General features: G+C 38.6%; 2 protein-coding genes across 2 annotated transcripts; one reads left to right on the top strand and one right to left on the bottom strand.

Annotated features, from left to right (window-relative positions):
* The first annotated feature begins 1,734 nt into the window (after positions 1-1,734).
* Positions 1,735-9,814, top strand: LOC143846805 (E3 ubiquitin-protein ligase BIG BROTHER-like). Its single transcript, XM_077355371.1, has 4 exons — positions 1,735-1,860; positions 7,924-8,051; positions 9,330-9,438; positions 9,520-9,814. Exons 1-4 carry the CDS (start codon positions 1,735-1,737, stop codon positions 9,568-9,570), a joined length of 414 nt encoding a protein of 137 aa, XP_077211486.1. The 3' UTR covers positions 9,571-9,814.
* Positions 9,815-14,497: 4,683 nt separating this feature from the next.
* LOC143846914 ((RS)-norcoclaurine 6-O-methyltransferase-like) lies at positions 14,498-16,469 on the bottom strand. The gene is made up of 2 exons (XM_077355522.1): positions 15,670-16,469; positions 14,498-15,018 (listed from the first exon to the last, which is right to left on the bottom strand). Exons 1-2 carry the CDS (start codon positions 16,414-16,416, stop codon positions 14,725-14,727), a joined length of 1,041 nt encoding a protein of 346 aa, XP_077211637.1. The 5' UTR covers positions 16,417-16,469; the 3' UTR covers positions 14,498-14,724.
* Positions 16,470-18,403: the final 1,934 nt, after the last annotated feature.

Raw genomic sequence — 18,403 nt, 5'->3', positions numbered from 1 at the left:
CTACCGGTTGGCCAAGCTTTTTGACATATAAAGCTTTTCCAACTTCTCCCATAATTTAGGTGCATCTTCCTCTTCCATAACGTTAAATATAACGCTATCTGCCGGACATAGTCAAATTGTGCTGACCGCCTTCGACTCAATGTCTTCCCACTCGGCATCCGTCATCTTCTTCGTCTTCCCATCCTTTCCCTTCAACGCCTTAGCTAAGTCCTGTTGAACTAGGATGTCCTTCACCTTCATCTGCCATAGGGTGAAACTGCCCATTCCGTCAAATTTGTCGATGTTGAACTGAGTAGAACTTGATTTTACCGCCATCTAAGATTACTTCGCACTTCTCGGTGTAGCGCTCCACATCGAACAAAAATCTTTCTTGGACAATCTTTCTTGGACAATCTTTCTACTCCCAAAGATCGCTCTAATCCTGATCCAACTACAACACCCACGATCACTCCACCCGGTCTCGACGATCGCTCCACCTGAGCTCTGATACCACTTGTTGAGAAAATCAACCGAGCAATCCGATCCGATCGTGCACAAATTTAACGGAAAAGATAAAAGCAATAAAACAAGCCAAGCCACAAGATGAACACCAAGATTTTACGTGGTTCGGCCAAGACTACTCCACGGGTGAGAAACACGATCTTTCACTATGAGAAAAACAAAATACAAGGATTACAATGGATTAATCACAAGCCCACGAACCCGCAACCCTTTCCTTGCTTCTCAAACCCAAGACCGTACCCAAGAGTAACCTGAGAGAAACCCACAAGAGAAAACCCAAGAAAAAGAACCCCAAGAGAAAGCTCTAAAGGAATCCAAGAAAAAACTCACTTTCTTCTTCTCTTTCTCTCCCTCTTTGTCGCTCTCTCTCTCTCTCTCTCTCTCTCTCTCTCTCTCTCGCACGTTCTCACCCTTTTCAAGAGAGAATGCCAACTCTCTTTTTATATCTTAGGCTTTTAGAAAGCCTAAAATAACCCTTTTCCAATTTGGGTTTTGCCTTCCCACCCAAGCAACTACGGTGGGTGGGAAATAAGGCAACTTTCCAACACATACTAATATCGTATATGACTAATATACTTACGATTTTTTCAATATGCGTATTGGTATGGATGGAAACGAAATCATTTTGGTTGTTTCATGTCGGTTTAGTGAAAATGTAAAACCATGGATGATACTCTTTAACGGAAATTTCTGTCTTGTACTTATGCAGAAAGAATGATTCTCATCATCTTGTGAAGGAGTCTTCTCACTCCCCTTACAGCTCTACCCCATGACTGGTTTCTCATGCTGTTAGAATCCGTATATGATATTGATGCATTCAACAAGATATTGTCGGTTTCAATTCCCTCTTGCGCTTCATGTTTATATTGAGCAATGCTTTGATGCATCTTGGTTCTTGGGTGTGCCTTCGTCCACTTGGTCATTTGATTTTGGTTCGTCCGTTGGTGACTCCTACACTGATTTTTCTCAAGCCAACTGATTTTTAAGGAAAAAGTCATTTGGCATAAAGTGGACTTGGCTCTCGTGGATATTAATGTTGTGACTAATTTACTAAAGTTTTGAGGTAAGAGAAAGTTGAAACAAGGTGGACTTGGGTCTCATGGATATAAGTAATTGTTACTTGTTAGCAGTTGTCTTCCATGAAAAAAAGTCTTCAATTCAATGTGTATAACTGTCACATAATTATTTTTTATTCTAAATTTTGCCTGTCAAATTATTTGCAAAGTGATGTAAATGCATATAATTGCAGTTATTTGGAAGGTTGGATGCATAAATATTCTCATCATACTAAGCAATTTTTTTGGATGGATGCAGGTCATTTGGCAAGACAATATTGACCCTGACAATATGACTTATGAGGTCTGTCTGCTACATTGGCTTTATCGTATCTTCCTTTAATTTTTTTTGCACTGCTATTGCATTGCATGCTAAGAAACTTAAAGAATATGCTAAAATGGAGTACTTTTTGTGACCTCTCGCTACTAGGACTCCAGAAGTCTTGTTTGTAAGCAAATTCTTTGATGTGGACTTTGACTAGAATCTGCATTTTGTGTACTGGAGAAGCTTATCTTGATCACATTGCATATAAAGAGTATTTGAATACATCCTTGTTATTGACTGAACCAAGTTCTAGCTATTTATAAGGGCTTACTGTGGAGCTGGTTAGGACCCGCTTAAATTTAATTGCTTGAAACCTTGATTTCAAGTGATGCTAAGCCCTTCCGCCTTTGCATTTTTTATTGAGCACACCTACAGATGCTGAAGAAGTGGATTCTTCTATACTCTCTTGTTATAAACTTATGACGCCCTATATACAAAATATCCAAACTTGGGCATGAACATTTTTGTCGGTGTGGCACATGGACAGAACGAATAAGGCATAGCAACCCACTAAGAACTGCATCTTTACCTTTCTTTGCAGTTCTGGTTAATAACATTTACGGACACATTGTCAATAAGTATTAGCTGCTCTGGTTGAAAATGACTTAAATGTGGAGTGTTGATGATGGAGATGGAGAAAAGTTGAGAGAGAGAGAGAGAGAGAGAGAGAGAGAGAGAGAGAGTTAATCAGGCCCTCTTACCAATATGATTTATATATAAGTGTACAGTTCCCTAGTGAAATTACCAGGATACCCACAGATCGATAACTCATCTAACACCCCCAAGCTGGAGTGTAAATATCATACATCCCCATCTTGTTACAAATATCACACAAATTTGCTCTTTCTAATGGTTTGGAAAACATAGCTGATCTCCTAAACTAGTAAATACAATGCATATTTCACCCTTCTGATTCTTCTCGCGAATGAAGTCGTAATCCACTTCATTGTACTTAGTCCTCTAATGCAATACTTGATTTGAGGCACACCAAAATCCAATTCTCGGCTCGTAGGGTCGTTGCCTAAAACAACACATATGGACCGCTGCTTTATTATCACAATATAACGACGTTGGAGATGAGGAGAAAATACCCATCTCAGATAAGAGGGACCGTAGCCATTTCAGCTCCCCACATGTGTGTGTCATGGCTCGATACTACGCTTCTACACTTGATCTAGCTACCATGTCTTGCTTCTTACTTCGCCATGACACTAAATTCTCCCCAACAAAGGTGCAATATCCCTAGTTGAAGTCTTATCTGCTGGAGATTCGGCCCAATCTGCATCAGTGAATCCCTTTAGCTTCATATGGCCATGTTTCCTAAAAAAGCAAGCCTTTCCCAGGAGTATTCTTCAAGTACATAATTATGTGAATAACTGCAGCCTAGTGAGAAGTGCGTGGTGAGCTCATGAACTGATTGACCACTTATACTGCAAAGGAAATATTAGGAAATATGAGGACGTATGACCTTCAAGTAGGTTAATCTACCAACTAGCCTCCTATAGCTGCCAGGGTTTTCTAATAAGTCTCCCTGATCTGGATATAGCTTTACATCAGGGTGCATGGGCATGTTCATCCCCAAGGAACCTGTTTTTTCTCATATATCTAGCACATATCACATTTTTTCTCTAGGATAAGGAAAGTCTACTAGGAGAATAAGCCACTTCAATCCCAAGAAAGTACCTAAGATGACCTAAGTCTTTGGTGCAAAACTCTTTCTGAAGGATGGTCTTCAGCTTTTGTATGCTTATGCTATCATTTCTCGTAGTGACAATATCATTCACATACATTATGGAAGACGTACCCGCCATCAGACTGGGAACTAAACACAGAGTGATCCACTGTACATTGCTCCATGCCAAAGCACATAACTATCTCGAGGAGATTGTTTCAGCCCACGTATAGCTTTATGAAGACGACACACTGACGATCGCATCTCCCTCTAAGCAACATATCCAAGAGGTTGCTCCATATATACCTCCTCAATAAGGTCACCATGCAGAAAGGCATTCTTAACATCCAATTGATACAAGGGCCAGCCTCTGTTGATCGCTAAAGGGATCAGAACACGTTAAGCACTAGAGGGAAGAGAGACGAAGAGATGAACTGCCAAATGCCATTTGAGCAAAGAGCGTCCATCTCAGCTTCCATGGCAGCATGCCAACCTGGATAAACTAAAGCCTCTACAACATACTTAGGCACAACAATAAAAGACAAAGCAAAAGCAAATGTATGATATAAGGGTGAGATATGATTATAAGAAATGAAATGGGAAATGGGATGTGTTGTGATACGTGAAGCAGTAGGAGAAGTAGGAAGCACAAAACTTGGAGGATCATTGGGTTGGTTACTTGATGAAGACCCGTCGAACTGGAAAGTCGGTTGGTCGGGTGGAGGAGATGCCTCATGGGTATGCTGCAAATCCTGACGGGGTCTACGAGTGTAAACCTGCAATTGAGAAGCTGGAGCATTTAAAGGAACCAAATGAAGAGGAAGAGGGAGTCCAGAGTCTCGAATAAAGTCAGTTGTAGAGTAAGAAAAGTATGAAGTAGGCTCAAAGAAGGTAACATTTGCCAAAATGAATGTCGTCCTTAAGGTAGGGCTGTAGCACTTATAGCCATTCTGTGTACGGGAATAACTATGGAAGATGTGTTTTTCCGCACGAGGATCCAACTTGTCAAGGTCAGAGGCTCATTTGTGAACAAAACATTTAAAATCAAAGACACGTAGGAGCAAGAGAAAGGGATTACCCGAAGCGTACAACCAAGAGAACGGAGTCTAATCAAATAAGACTGACGAGGGAAGACGATTCCCAAGGAAGCAACCTGTGAGGTCAGCATCACCCTAATAAGATTTGTGCTCCTTCATCTGTAACATAAGAGTGCGAGCCATATCAAGAAGATATCGATTTTTTCTCTCTGCCACATCATTTTGTTAGGAGTTCTAGGCACAATAGGACTGATGAACGATGCTATGAGACTCCAAGAAGTGATGAAATCCATTACACATATATAAATACTCCCTGGCATTATCGGTATGCAATCATTCAATAGAGCACCTAAATTGATTATAAATTTCCGAATAAAATGAACGAAAGGCAGAGAAAACTTCTGGTCTGACCGATCTTTTATTAAAATTAACCATGTCATTTTGGAATAAGCATCAACAAAGATAAGGAAATATTTAAAATCAAATAGAGACGGAGTTCAACAAGGACCCCAAACCATTCATTAAAATGGACTAACTGAAATGGATGAGAAACACGATTAACGACTCTAGAGGAAAAAGACATGTGATGGTGTTTTCCCTACTCACAGGACTCATACTGAAACGAATGGACTGGATTAGAAACACGATTAATGACTCTAGAGGGAAAAGACACGTGATGGTATTTTCCCAACTTAGGTCTCACACTGAACCGAATGGACTGGAGTGGAAACCAAAACAGACTTCCGAAGCTTCTCAACTGGGGCGATGGCTCAAATGGCAATCCATTGACAGGAGTCAACAAAGCTCCGTAATGCTGCACCGTCGTTGCCAAGATTGAGGTAATAAAGACTATCTACCTCACGACCCAAACCAATCTTCTTCCCAGTCTTGAGATCTTGAAAAACACAATTAGAAGGGAAAAAGGAGACAAAACAGTTTAGATTTTTGGTTAATTGACTAACTTATAGCAAATTAAAAGGAAACTTTGGTACACAAAAACTAATGATAAAGAAAAGTTTGAGTGAAGGAAGGCTACACCAACACCTAAAATAGGAGAGGCAGTCCCTTCAGCCAAATTGACACTATGGCCCGGAGAAAAATATGACTGAAAGGAAGAAAGAATGTCAGATTTACTAGTCATATGATTGAAAGCTCCTGAATCAATTAGCCAAGACCCAGAAGCAGTAATAGTAAGAAAGCAAGATGAAGTGCTACCTTGTTGGGCCAAAGTGGCAGTTGTTTGCTTGCCATTGTCCTTCAATCGCAAGAATTCATCATATTCAAAATGAGATACCATCATAGAATCATGCCGCTCTCAATCGGACCAGATGATGGAGGTACGAAACTCTCAGACTCAACAACTGAAGCATGATTAACATATGTAGGAGGCTGTAACTTTGGATGCATATCATAGCAATAATTAATTGAGTGGCCCCCCATACAATAGTGAGCGCAAAAGCGGGTTCCACGACTACCATTACCACGGGCAGATCGACCACCATGTACCACTACCCAACTAATTAGCTTGGGCCAAGCACTCAACAGAAGGCTCACTTTAACCCTCAACTCTGATAGGCCTCTGAATCACTCGAACCAACTGAGCAGCCATAAAATCATTGTCCTCAAATAAACACAAGTTACCAATCACAACCACGGGCAACCAAACTAGTCACTTCATATGACTCATCCAAAGAAAAAGAGATGATGATAGGGGATGTCTAGCCTCCAAATAATATAGACTCCAACAAAACACCATTCAAAACTGATCAACGCACCAAACCAGCCCTATATCCAGACTTTTAGGGCCAAATGAAGAACGTACAGACAAATCGAAGACTTATGGGATCAAAATGGAGGCGGTGGAGGCTTACGACATCAAGACGACGTTCACCAGATGTACTATTTAGTGCCATCAGACAACCCTAGAAAACTAGGGTTTCTGTTTCCGTGAACTGTGCAACGATACTGTTCATGCATACTATAGTGGCACTATTCGCTCGGTGTTGTAGCAGTACGTGAACAGTAGCTTTTTAAATTTATTTTTGAAGTTTCGAAGAGAAGAATGAGAAAGTGGGAGAAAAGAAAAAGTGGATGAGAACATAAGAACCCTAGGGCTCTAATACCATGTTGATGATGGAGAAGGAGAAAAGTTGAGGGAGCGTAAGAATCCTAGGGCTCTGATACCATGTTGATGATGGAGAAGGAAAAATCTTGAGCGAGATAGATGAGAAAGAGAGATGGAGAAAATTGAGAGAGTTAATTGGGCCCTCTTATGATTTATATATAAGTGTAAAGTTCCCAAATGAAATGACTAGTATACCCCCGGTCCGATAACTCGTCTAACATGGAGCATTGCTTTTCTGACCTTCCATTTCTACCAACTTAGTTATACTATTTTTAGGCGACATCTTCACAACAGAGCCCTTGGACCCTTATGTCCCGTGATTTCTCATTTAGGGCGCATCTCATGCTATATCATTCCCATTGTTGAATATATAAATGCATTTGATCGGTTAACAATTGGTAAAGGCAGTGGTGTGTGGCACTGTTATAGGGGAAGCACGTTGTTTATGGAATTTCCCACTCTTTGTAGGGATCTAGGGTATTGAGGGGAGTGATGTTGCGATGGATCTGTTAAGGTAGGCTTGACTGCTAGAGCAAATTTACACAGCTTAGGTTGGTGTTGATCTTAGGGCATGGGGGTAGGAGATTAATTTGGTTCTGTAGTCTGCTAAATTGGATTGATCAAGGGTGACACATTTCCATATTAAAAAAATAAGATGACACATTTCCATGTCAAATGAATATTGGATGATTGCGAATTTTTTGGCTGAGAAATTGGATGTTTTGATTAGAAAATTGAATAATGAACAGCAGAAAATAGAAAAAAATATATATCATGTTTATTATAACATATAATGAACTGCATATTATAAAATCACATTTTGTAGTTGCCACCAGAGCACTTATTATGATGATGGGTCTAATCCTAACTTGTCACCAGTAACCTAAAACATACACTTAAAAGCCATATAAAGCTATGCACACTTCTTTTCTCTCTAACTATTATAGAAGGTGGAGTCCCTTAGTTACACTTCAAAGTAATTATTATAGTTACCACCGGATCACTCATTATGATAGGCCTCATTCAAACTTGTGATTAGTAACCTAAAACGTACACATAAAAGCTATGTAAAGCTATTGATGAGGATCAACAGCTTCATAGTGAATTATTTGATGAAACTCTGGTTTTCATTCTCAGTGCTTGTAAGTTTTTTGTCCTTCAGAGCTCATATATTTGTTCGATTAACTAAAACTAGTTTTGATATGCAGGAATTATTGGATTTGGGTGAAGCAGTTGGAACTCACAGCCGAGGTCTTTCCGCAGAACTCATTTCTTCACTTCCAATCTCGAAGTACAAATATAGTTTCTTTTCCAGAAAAAAGACTCGACATGAACGGTAACTTGTGGGCTTCACATGTGCTTTCTTCATTTAAGTTGACCTTGCGAAGTACGCCTGAAAAAATATAATAATGTTTTGAGATGCCTATCTCAGTATTCGATCCATGAAATTTATCCATTGTATACTTTAACTTACAGGTATCTAATAAACCATCTTTTGGATAGATTTTCAAATAGACATTGTTTTCAGTAATAACATCCATCATACAATAAAAATTCAATACCATAAAAATGAATCGAAATCCATTTAAAAAAAATTGAAATGAAATCCCGAAAGAAAAAGGTAAAATGTGTTTCTGTATTTATTCTTGATGCATAACATACGTTGCTGCCGTAGGTTGCATCTGTCGGACTACATGCTTGCAGAAAATTGCTTGTTATTGATATGCGGAATTTAAACTAGGCAAGAAATCATCTGAAGGAAAGTGAAAAATCTGGCAGCTGGTGTTGAAAACTTGCCTCTCCGACGAAAATTGCTATAGCAGGCAATTGATTGTTTATTGATAAGAAACTGTCCTGGATTCATTGTCTACGTGCTTTCGCGCATGAAAGAAAACTCTTATAGTTAATGCATAACAGTTTGTATATGTAATGGGTTTCAATCGTTCTGTCGAGTAAAATTTTTAAATACATACTATAAATTTAGAAGGGTTAATAAATCACTGGCAGTTAAGTGTGTCCATCAACTTATTTTAATATCCTTACACAGAAGTTTTAATCTTGCAGTTCCACCGGGGTGGTGATCTGAGGCAGATTACTTGATTATTTGTTTCTGTAATGTGGTGCATTCTTTACGAATCTTGTCTTCATTTCTCTACCTTTAATCTGCCTTGAGCTTATTTCACTTTTCTTTCTTTTTTGACAACTTTTTGGTCTTTTGTAGCTTATTTTTGTCTTTCTAATAAAGGTTTTATTCATTGGAAAGTATATAAACAACAGAAGTGCTACCCAACAAAGCACATGGAATTCTTTTAAAAATTCCATCAACCAGCTTTGGTATTGCATGCCTATTACATCTGATCTGTAAACACATTTTCTCCTGCAATTGATTTGTTGTTTCCCTATTTCTATTCTTTCATACTTTTCACTGGAAATGTCAGTATTCTTCTGCTCTTTAGTAATTATATGTTTAGAAAATTTAGCATGTCCAATGATGCCTAATTTTCTTTTGAAATGACCAACGATGCCTAATCTAACCCATTATCCTGCAAAAATTATGCTTTCGTGGTTCTGGGACAATCATGTGTAAGAATTTCTGCTCTGTTTTTGGTAACAGGTGTGTGATTTGCCAGATGGACTATAAAAGAGGGGACCGGCAAATAACTCTCCCGTGTAAGCACATCTATCATGCCACCTGTGTGAGCAGATGGCTTAGCATCAACAAGGTTAGCTTAAGCATTTACTTAAATCTATTAAAACATCTCTTAATTCTTATGCCATCCCTGATGTTATCTCCTTTCTTTCAGGCATGTCCAGTTTGCAACACTGAAGTATTCAATGAGGAACCCAAGCATTAACTTCTCGGTGAGCCCTCTCTTGGTCTGTTTCCATGGCTCGGATGGTTGTTTGGTTTTCTACACGGGACCTTAACGAGAATCTGAAAGATGTTTTTTTTCCTTTTCTCTCACACGTTTTCTTTAATAAATGAACCTTCTAGGTTTAATTACTGAATGTAATGAACAGTTGGAATCACCTTTGCTCCCGTTGTCTTGTTCTGGAGGCTGGGATTTTTCTCATTAGTTCCTCTTGTCTTTCATCCAATTGAAAGCTTCTACAATTTGTCATGCGGCCTCTGGCCTTAAGCTGATTGTGATGTTCCTTTCACACTGTCCGTTTCCTTTCTTGGGAGTTGGGAGAGCAACCTAAAATTACAGGTGTGTAAAGCTTTATTGTGTCATAGGCATGGATGGGTTGGTGATCTTTCTTGAAAATCATACAAAAACATGAACATGTTGGACATAGTTATTTATTCCCTATATTTTTTTGTTGTTTCATGAGTCTCTTGTTATGCACCTAGCCAATATGCTAAAAGCCTTAGAACTGATTGGAGCACTTTTTGCTAGGCCCTTAGGATGGCAACACTTCACCACGCTAATTCGATCTTAGAACCTGTGACTTTCAGGGTTGGTCTTGACACTAAATGTTAATTAGTCCTCTAACCAATGCACCAAAACCCTCAGTAGTGAACACGTTAGGCCAAGCCCTTGAACTACTTAGGATCTTAGTTGCAAATATTGTTCTTGGGAATTTCTCCTCAAGGAAAAATTTTGGGACAATAATTTTTATTTTTTATTGTTTGGGGTATATCGGAAAAATACAAAAAAAATATAAATTAAGAAAAATCGTAAAAATATTGTGATATTATAGCAATATTGTTGTGGGGAATAAATATATAGTGATATTTTTAAAAGGGAAATGTTATCAGCACAACCATGTTTTGATATTTGCACTAATAGCTTTTCTCCTTTTCTTCTATTATCTAAAGAGCTGGAAAAGGTTATTACCATTCCCAAAAAAACTTTGACAATCCAATTAAAAATGAAATTTCAAGCTGCATTTGTGCAATTATTATAACATGGTTGTGCTGATATCATTTCCTTATTTACACATGAAAAGAGATATCTTGGACCGATCGTATTCAATTCTTTTCTAGAGGGACCTTCCATTTATGATGATATCCTTCTAAATTAACCAAACTCGTATCATTTCCCTCTAAATTGTAGAAAGAAAAAAAAAAAAAAAAAATTTCCATCTGAAATGTTTTTCTTGTAACCTAAACAGGGGCTAAAGAATTTACATTTCTCTACATTTTTTGTATGATAGAATAAAAGCACGATAAGCAGCTAAAAGATAATAAATAAAAAAACTCTATTTTGAGTAATGTTTTTCTTTTCCCTGTTTCTGAGCCACTTCTCACTCTCTTCCTCCCCCGCCGTTCTTGCCCCTCCCACCCCGGAACAAACTAATATTCCATGGAAAAAAAAAATTCATGGCTGCCAAACCTGGCCTAACAGTCGGATAAATCTACCAAAAAAGGAAGAAAAGCACGAGAAAAGGCCGTGTCATCAGCATGCTGCATGCATATATAATTGAAACAATGACTGTAAGGCTGTAACACGCATTCATGGGGTAATAATCCCAATCAAATCTGATGCTAGCCCTCTTATTTGAAAGAAATGATGATACCTTTACTAATAAGAAAAAGAAAAAGAACTACAAATTTACATAAGAGCTGGTAGTTGCCCACAATACAAATTACAAATTTATATATGAGGCAGTAGCTATAATACAAATTCATGCGTCTAACCTCTCATTTTACTACTTTATCAGTCAACTATGATCCTAATCCTCCGATCCTTACAGGTTTCCGTAGTGAAGTGTAGGCCAACCCTAAAAAGAAGGGCAGATGTGAGGAGGACTGGGGAGTGTTAAAGTATAAAACAAGATTAAATAACGCCATCTCCAACGAGTTAAGCTTTTGGAGTAATTGGTTCGTTTTACATGGTATCAGAGGAAAGGTCGTGGGTTCAAACTTCCTTGATATTAAAAATCCGCATGTAATGGCCAACCGAAAGAGAGGGCTACATGTGCCGTGTATCCCAAACCTAAAAAGATTAGCACACGTGAGGGGGAGTGTTAAAGTATAAAAGATTAAATAATATCATCGATCTATAGATCAGAGGGTTAGGATCATCCTGTAAATGATTTTTTGGGGCCCAACCTATTTACATTGTGGCCCAACAAATGAACGGTTTGAATCATCCGAAGAAGTAGATCGTATGTTACTTTCTGAAAATACATGCAGGACCATAACAATAGACACCATATAAAATCTCGTAAGTATAAACTATGTGATGTCACATCATTTATACGTCTTGTGGGAGATTTTATATGGTGCCCGGCTGTGGTGAAGTCAACTATGGGCGGTACAATAAAAGTACTGCCCTTATATCTTATACAACAGCGAGTGACTTAAAAAGTGATCTGCTGTTGGATCAAACTAGACTTCACGGTCGGGCACCATATAATTTCTCCATCTTGTGGTTGTTGTCTTCACAATTTTTAAAATAAAATACAGCCTTGTCTCAATGAGTCTGACTCATAGTGATCATTTATCCAGGAATGACTGTGGTTATTAGATAATAGAACAACCGGATCAATTTACCTACGGAGTTTTTATATGGTGTAAGCCCTTTTAGTAGAACATATAGAAAATGTAATGGACTTCACGCGTTCACACCATATAGTCATTTGATGGAAGACAACATAATATGCATAAGGACTAATGTGAGTGCCCATCAAATGGACGGTTTGGATCATCCTATGATGTGGTCCGTACTGTACTTTTTAAAAAATACGGGACTATAAAGGCTTACACGGTTACACCATATAAAATTTTGTTTTAACGATAGCCAATGAGGACCAATCCAACCAATGTTGACCAAAGTCTCCTTGGCGGGTCAATATGGTGGAGAGTCCAGTGGTCTATCTGGCCCACCTGAAAGCCATATTAGGTTTAGATGAAGACCTACCTTTTGCCGGCCATGATCCTCCTTCAAAGATTGTATTGGCTCGCACCTTAAATAAGTAATTTTTGAAACTTTAGTCACCATTTTTGTACTAAAATACAATCATGTTTTAGAAGTCTATTATGTAGAAATTTTCCCTGTATTCAGTTGATCTAACTAAAGTCTCCATGGAATTAATTGTACTTAATTTTGAGGTTTCCACCTTGCTTCTTTGTTTTTATTACATACAGTTCTCAGGATATTGATAGGTCGGTTTTGTTACAAATAAGATTTTTTATATGGTGTGAACGCGTGAAGTCCATTACATTTTCTATATGTACTGTGGAGCCCACTTCATAGAGAACTTAGAATTCACCAAAACCTTGCAATGTTTTCATCCCACACATTATCTCATGCATCTCTCCTACACACATTTATTAATAGAAAGATACAACTTGCATTGAGAAAATCTCTTTCATACTTTAACGATGATTCCCATCAATTAGTCATCTATTTTTAACTCTTTAGCAATGGGTACAAGTAGACCCTCCCTCCCTATTTTAAATTCTTTACTTAGGTCTTTTCATGTGTGTCTATACATGAGAAAAGAGTTCATACTCTACTCCTGGAGTAGATAACTTATCTACTCCTAGGCTTAAAATATAGTGGGGTGAGGGCACATTGTTTAGGTGATCCAAACCATTCATTTGATGGGCCCTCACATAGATAGGGTGTGCTAAAAAAATCAGCTCCATGGGATCATCCTAACGTACCCTTCGAACTGTGGAGGCAAAAAATGGACAGATTTGAAAGGTTTATATCTGTCCATCTTTACCTCTACAAACCGAAGGGTTGGGATGATCCTGTGGAGCTGATTTTTTGGGCACACCCTATCTTTGTGAGGGCCCATAAAATGAATGATTTGCATCTCCTAAATAATGTGGTCCCCACTGTATTTTAAGTCTAGGGAGTAGATAAGTTAGATACTCTAGGGAGTAGGAACACTTTTCTCATTCACACACATATATGTACATGTAAATACATAATTAAATAATTCTTTTAGTTATCAATAATTGGCAACGGAATTGGTTATCCATTTGCAATTTTCTTTTTTGATTATCCTACCACATGTTGCCCATTGTGTATGTGAGATCTCACCTTTGGATTGGGTTGAGATCTCATCGTCAAATCATCTTGGTGCTAGATTAGGCAAGTAGGTTAACCTAAATAGATTAGGAAAGTATATAACATGTAAACACATAATTAGATAATCGTTCGACGGAATTAGTTCTCTGTCAGCATGGTATTTTTAGTGATGGTTTCCAATTTCCATGGTTACGCATTTTATTAGCGACGGAAATTAAAAGAAATCTTCATTATCTTGCATGCGCCCCTAAGAGGCCATTTGGATACATGGATTTTACAAGCTAAAACCTAGATTTAATAAGCTAATTTACAATCTTGAAAGGGAAATGATATTAGCACAGCCATGTGTTTTGATATTTTCACTGACTCATCTTGTCTTTTGGTATTAATTTTAAGAGATGTCAAAGGTTATTACAGTTCCCAAAAAGCTCTAACAAGCCACTTTAAAAAGAAAACACAAGCTAGGTTTGTGCAATTATTAAAACATGGTTGTGCTGTATCATTTCCCTCCTGAAAATGTACAATCAAGATCTTAGCATATAAAATCCAGGTTTTAGCTTGTAAAATCTAGGATTTTGCAATGTTGGATTATAAAATCCTAGTGCGTTTTCAGTGGAAAATCCTGCCAAGATTCTGGCAATAGTTTCCCCTTTCTATCGGAAATTAAAGTATGTCACTATTTGCTTTTTTAACATCCTACCATCACTAAGCCTATTGAAGTCCTTAGACAACCTTAAATTCCACCAACCAATCTCTTCAAAACACCTTAAATCTACATAAACGAGATACAATTGATCCTTTTTAAAAACATGACAAAAAAAGCTGGCTTATAATTGAGCAATGATCTTGCTCTTCATCAGACCAAGCATCTCAAGGACGACAATATCATTTCTATTGTTTTTTCATAGCTGGGAAACTTATTTAAATTAAGCATAAACAAAGAACAAACAGGCTTGAGAAACAAACGATGCGCGAGGGGAGAAGAGAAGCTACAAGATGAATAATCTCCTAATCAGACTAAGGAGATGCGACGATCACAGACTGCAAAGCATTAATGGGTGTTATCTCACAACGACTGAATCCAGCGTTGAAGACGAGCCTTCTCCATTCCTTCTCAGTCCTCTCCTGTCCCCCTGTCGATAACATCATTAACACATCGAAGGCATATCGGGTACGGGTGATCTCATGACCTTCATCAATGTCCATTACAATGTCCACTATAATCACCTTCCCTCCCTCTTTTGGCATTGCTTCCTTGCACTTCTTTAGGATCTTCACACAGTCATCATCATCCCAATCATGTAATATTTTCTGCAATCAACAATTGATAGATAACATTAACAAAACAGTTGCCTTTTGAAGGGGACCAATGTCTAAGGTTAGATAATATTATCCTAGCCAGGTACCCAATCCCAGGAATAGCTTATCCAAGGATTTATTTGTTTTTTTCTATCTCTACGAAGAGCCTTTTACGCAGGGGTTGGGCCTATAGCTCAATAATTTGAGGCTTTGCATCTCAACCTTGAGGTCACATGTTGGATCCTACCTCACCTAACAACAATATTCCATGAAATATTTTGTGGGGCCGGTTGTTAGAGATGGGTCGGATAGGAAGAGTCGTGAGAGGTTGGGCGATGGGAGCATGAAAATGCTCCCAAAAAGCAGGAAAACAAATTAATAAACCACTTTTAAACAGGTCTTTCTTTTTCACTAGTTTTTAGAAATTTTTTAAGCTCTCTCTAATCCCACCCTACCCACCCAATTCTCTCTCCCCCTCTCCTTTCTCCTTTGCCTCTCTCACACAATTGGGTCCGTGAATATGCCTTGAAATAATTTTTCATTGTTGTCAAACATGGTCTAAGGCTCCATTCCCTTCAACGTAAAATGGGCATAAAACAAATTTCGCCATTCAAAAAAATGAAAAAGAAAAAGAAAATAAAGATTTAGAAAATATTTGCTTACCATCATCATAACTGCGTCGTTGTGAGGTATGAAAGAAAACATGTCCCCAGCCACACGCTCCACATCGGGGTAATCCGGTATGGTCTCAACAACATGAGGAAGATCAAGGACACTACACTTTATATGTGGAAATGCCTTAGCAACGGTCCTTGACGCAGTCCCCGTGCCCCCTCCCACGTCCACCAAAGAGCTTAACCCTTCAAAAATTTCCCTACAACTTTCTATCAGGGCCGGGGTAACCAATCTAGCATCAGAGGCCATAGCCTCATTGAACAATTTATTATGGTCGGGATTCTTCGAGGCATAGCTCCACAAATCCTCACCGTTCACTGCCTCAAAGGTCGAAGACACCGTAGATTCCTTAGCGTCTAAGAGAGAGCCAAGTATTTGCCATTTCTCTGCGACCCCGTGTTGTACAACTCGAACATATGGGACTATGTTGGTGGGATCGCCCACGAGAATAAATTTGGAGGCTGAGGTGAGGCCATATAAATCCCCTTCTTGGAGGGTGAGGAGTTTCATGTGGATTAAGTAACGAAGCAACCTTCGAAGGTTTTCGTAGTTTCCACATGGCACGGGTAGAGAGGAACCCAGTTGGGAAAGGGTTATGGGTTTACCATGGCTATGGATAATGTCTATAATGTGAAGATCGAGTGCCCATTTGAGAACAAATGAGTCTACGAATGATACAGTGGGGTTCCAAACAAGAGCGAGGGCATTCAGCTTTTCTCTTGCGTCTACACCCATTGCTTGCTTCTTGTTGGAGGACTTTGGAAATTTTTTTTATGGGATGAGAGATTATTCTCTTTGTTCGATGGATGGGTTCCTCCCCTCCTATCTATTTATAGGGTGTTTGTAATGCAGTGTTTTATGGGGCAAACTAAGCCGTCTAATTGGACTGAAGTCACGTTTTACATGCTAGAATTGAATTTATGACTCCAAATCATTTCCATATCAATTTCAAGTGCTGTCAAAAGTTTTGCAGTTCTGAAAAAGCTCTCACAGAGCCAATTCAAAAATAAAAGATGAGGTGGATTTGTGCAATTATTAAAACATGGTTGTGCTGATATCATTTCCCTTTTATTATTTGAAAATATTGTTATGTTATATTTTTTGCATTTATTAAATTAGTTACCTATCAACTACTAATAAAAGTGGGATTGAGCCTCTAGCTCAATGGTTTAAGACTTTGTTCTTCAACATAGAGGTCAGAGGTTCAATCCCAGTTTACCAGACTAAAAAAAAAAAAAAAAAAGGAACAAAAAATATTACTAGAGGAATTCTAGACTGAAGGGAGCCCTTGCAAAAAAGAGGTAAAAGGGCTCTCCTATTGGCTACACATCACCATCATGCATTAATAACGGCTGAAAAGTCAAACATGATGGTGATGTGCAGCCAATGGGGGAGCGATTTCACCTCCTTTTTGCAAGGGCTTCCTTTACTTTAGACTTCCTCATATTTTATTAATATATAGCCTAAGAATTCAGTTTATGACTATACAAGGGGTATAGTCCATAAAATCTTTTTTTTTTTTAATGGGTGAAGGATGTATTAATTAATCAATAAGAGGGCAATACCCCAACGACCAAGGAGGTCGATACAAATTGTAACAAGAAAAAAGAAGTAAGAATGAACAAAATGAGAGCCCTCAAGGAGGAAGAAAATAAAAAATTTCAAGTCTTTCTCTGGAGTTTGGACACCCCGGCTAGCCTATCATCCTCAGAATTTGCATATCTTTTAAGATGCTGGTAAGAGATGGACCCTCCTGTTATCCGATCTTGGATCTCATCAATCCAGTGCGCAAATCTCCAAGGAGGAGAGATACTTCCTTTCAGCCACCTGATAGCATTGAGAGAATCACCTTCAACATTCTGGTAATCTAAAGAACTATTGTCAATAATCCTCAAACATGACCACTCTGATCTCTGCCTCATTTGAGTTCACTTATGAGGCCAGAGAAGGTTGGGGACACCACCCCTCTAACGTCTCTAATGAGACCCCCCCACTCCAACAAAATCAATTTGATATTATGTGCCGCACATTCTAATGAAATGTCACCATTTCAAAGAACAAACAATCAGTTTTATATTATGTTGCCAATAAATTCCACATCCATTTTTTGTGACTGATCTCTTTGAATCATAGGGCTGTGACTCCGTCTAAGGGCGGAATAAATTATTTTAAATTTACTATTATTATGAAAATAAAGTATATTCTGAAATTAATTCAAAAAGCAATATGAAAATGGGAAATGATATATCACCCACTTCTCTTCCCAAGGCCAACTCCTTGTGTGTAAATAATGTAGTCATAAATACACTAGAAAGGGGGGCCAGGGAATGGAAAGGGCACCAATATATCACTTCCCTAGAAGAAGAATCACCGAAAAGGAATTATCATGTCAACCCAAGAATTAAGGAGGTCACCCCTTCTATTTGTTGGGGTTCCACGCAAAAGCAATAGTCCTACATCGGACATGTGAAATGGATGTTAATGGGTTATAAGGGAATGGGCACCCTCCTTCTAACAGCTAGCTTTTAGTGTTGAGTTCTACCTGGTTATATTCCAAACAAGTGGTATCAGAGCCGAACACGTGGTAATCCTGGTTTAGCCTCCGAGGACGAAAGATCTCAATAACCCTGGTATGCCTCCGAGGAGGGAAAAATCCCTCGAGGAAGATCTCGTAGTTCCCACATTCCTGCCTTGTGGAGGGGCGAGATTGTCCACAGTGCTT

Source organism: Tasmannia lanceolata, unplaced genomic scaffold (assembly GCF_043159265.1).
Source record: "Tasmannia lanceolata isolate RefF3 unplaced genomic scaffold, GAP_Taslan_0.1 ptg000015l, whole genome shotgun sequence".
Lineage (NCBI taxonomy): Eukaryota > Viridiplantae > Streptophyta > Magnoliopsida > Canellales > Winteraceae > Tasmannia > Tasmannia lanceolata.
Note: the sequence above shows the minus strand (reverse complement) of the source record. Positions and strands in the feature narration are given on the sequence as shown.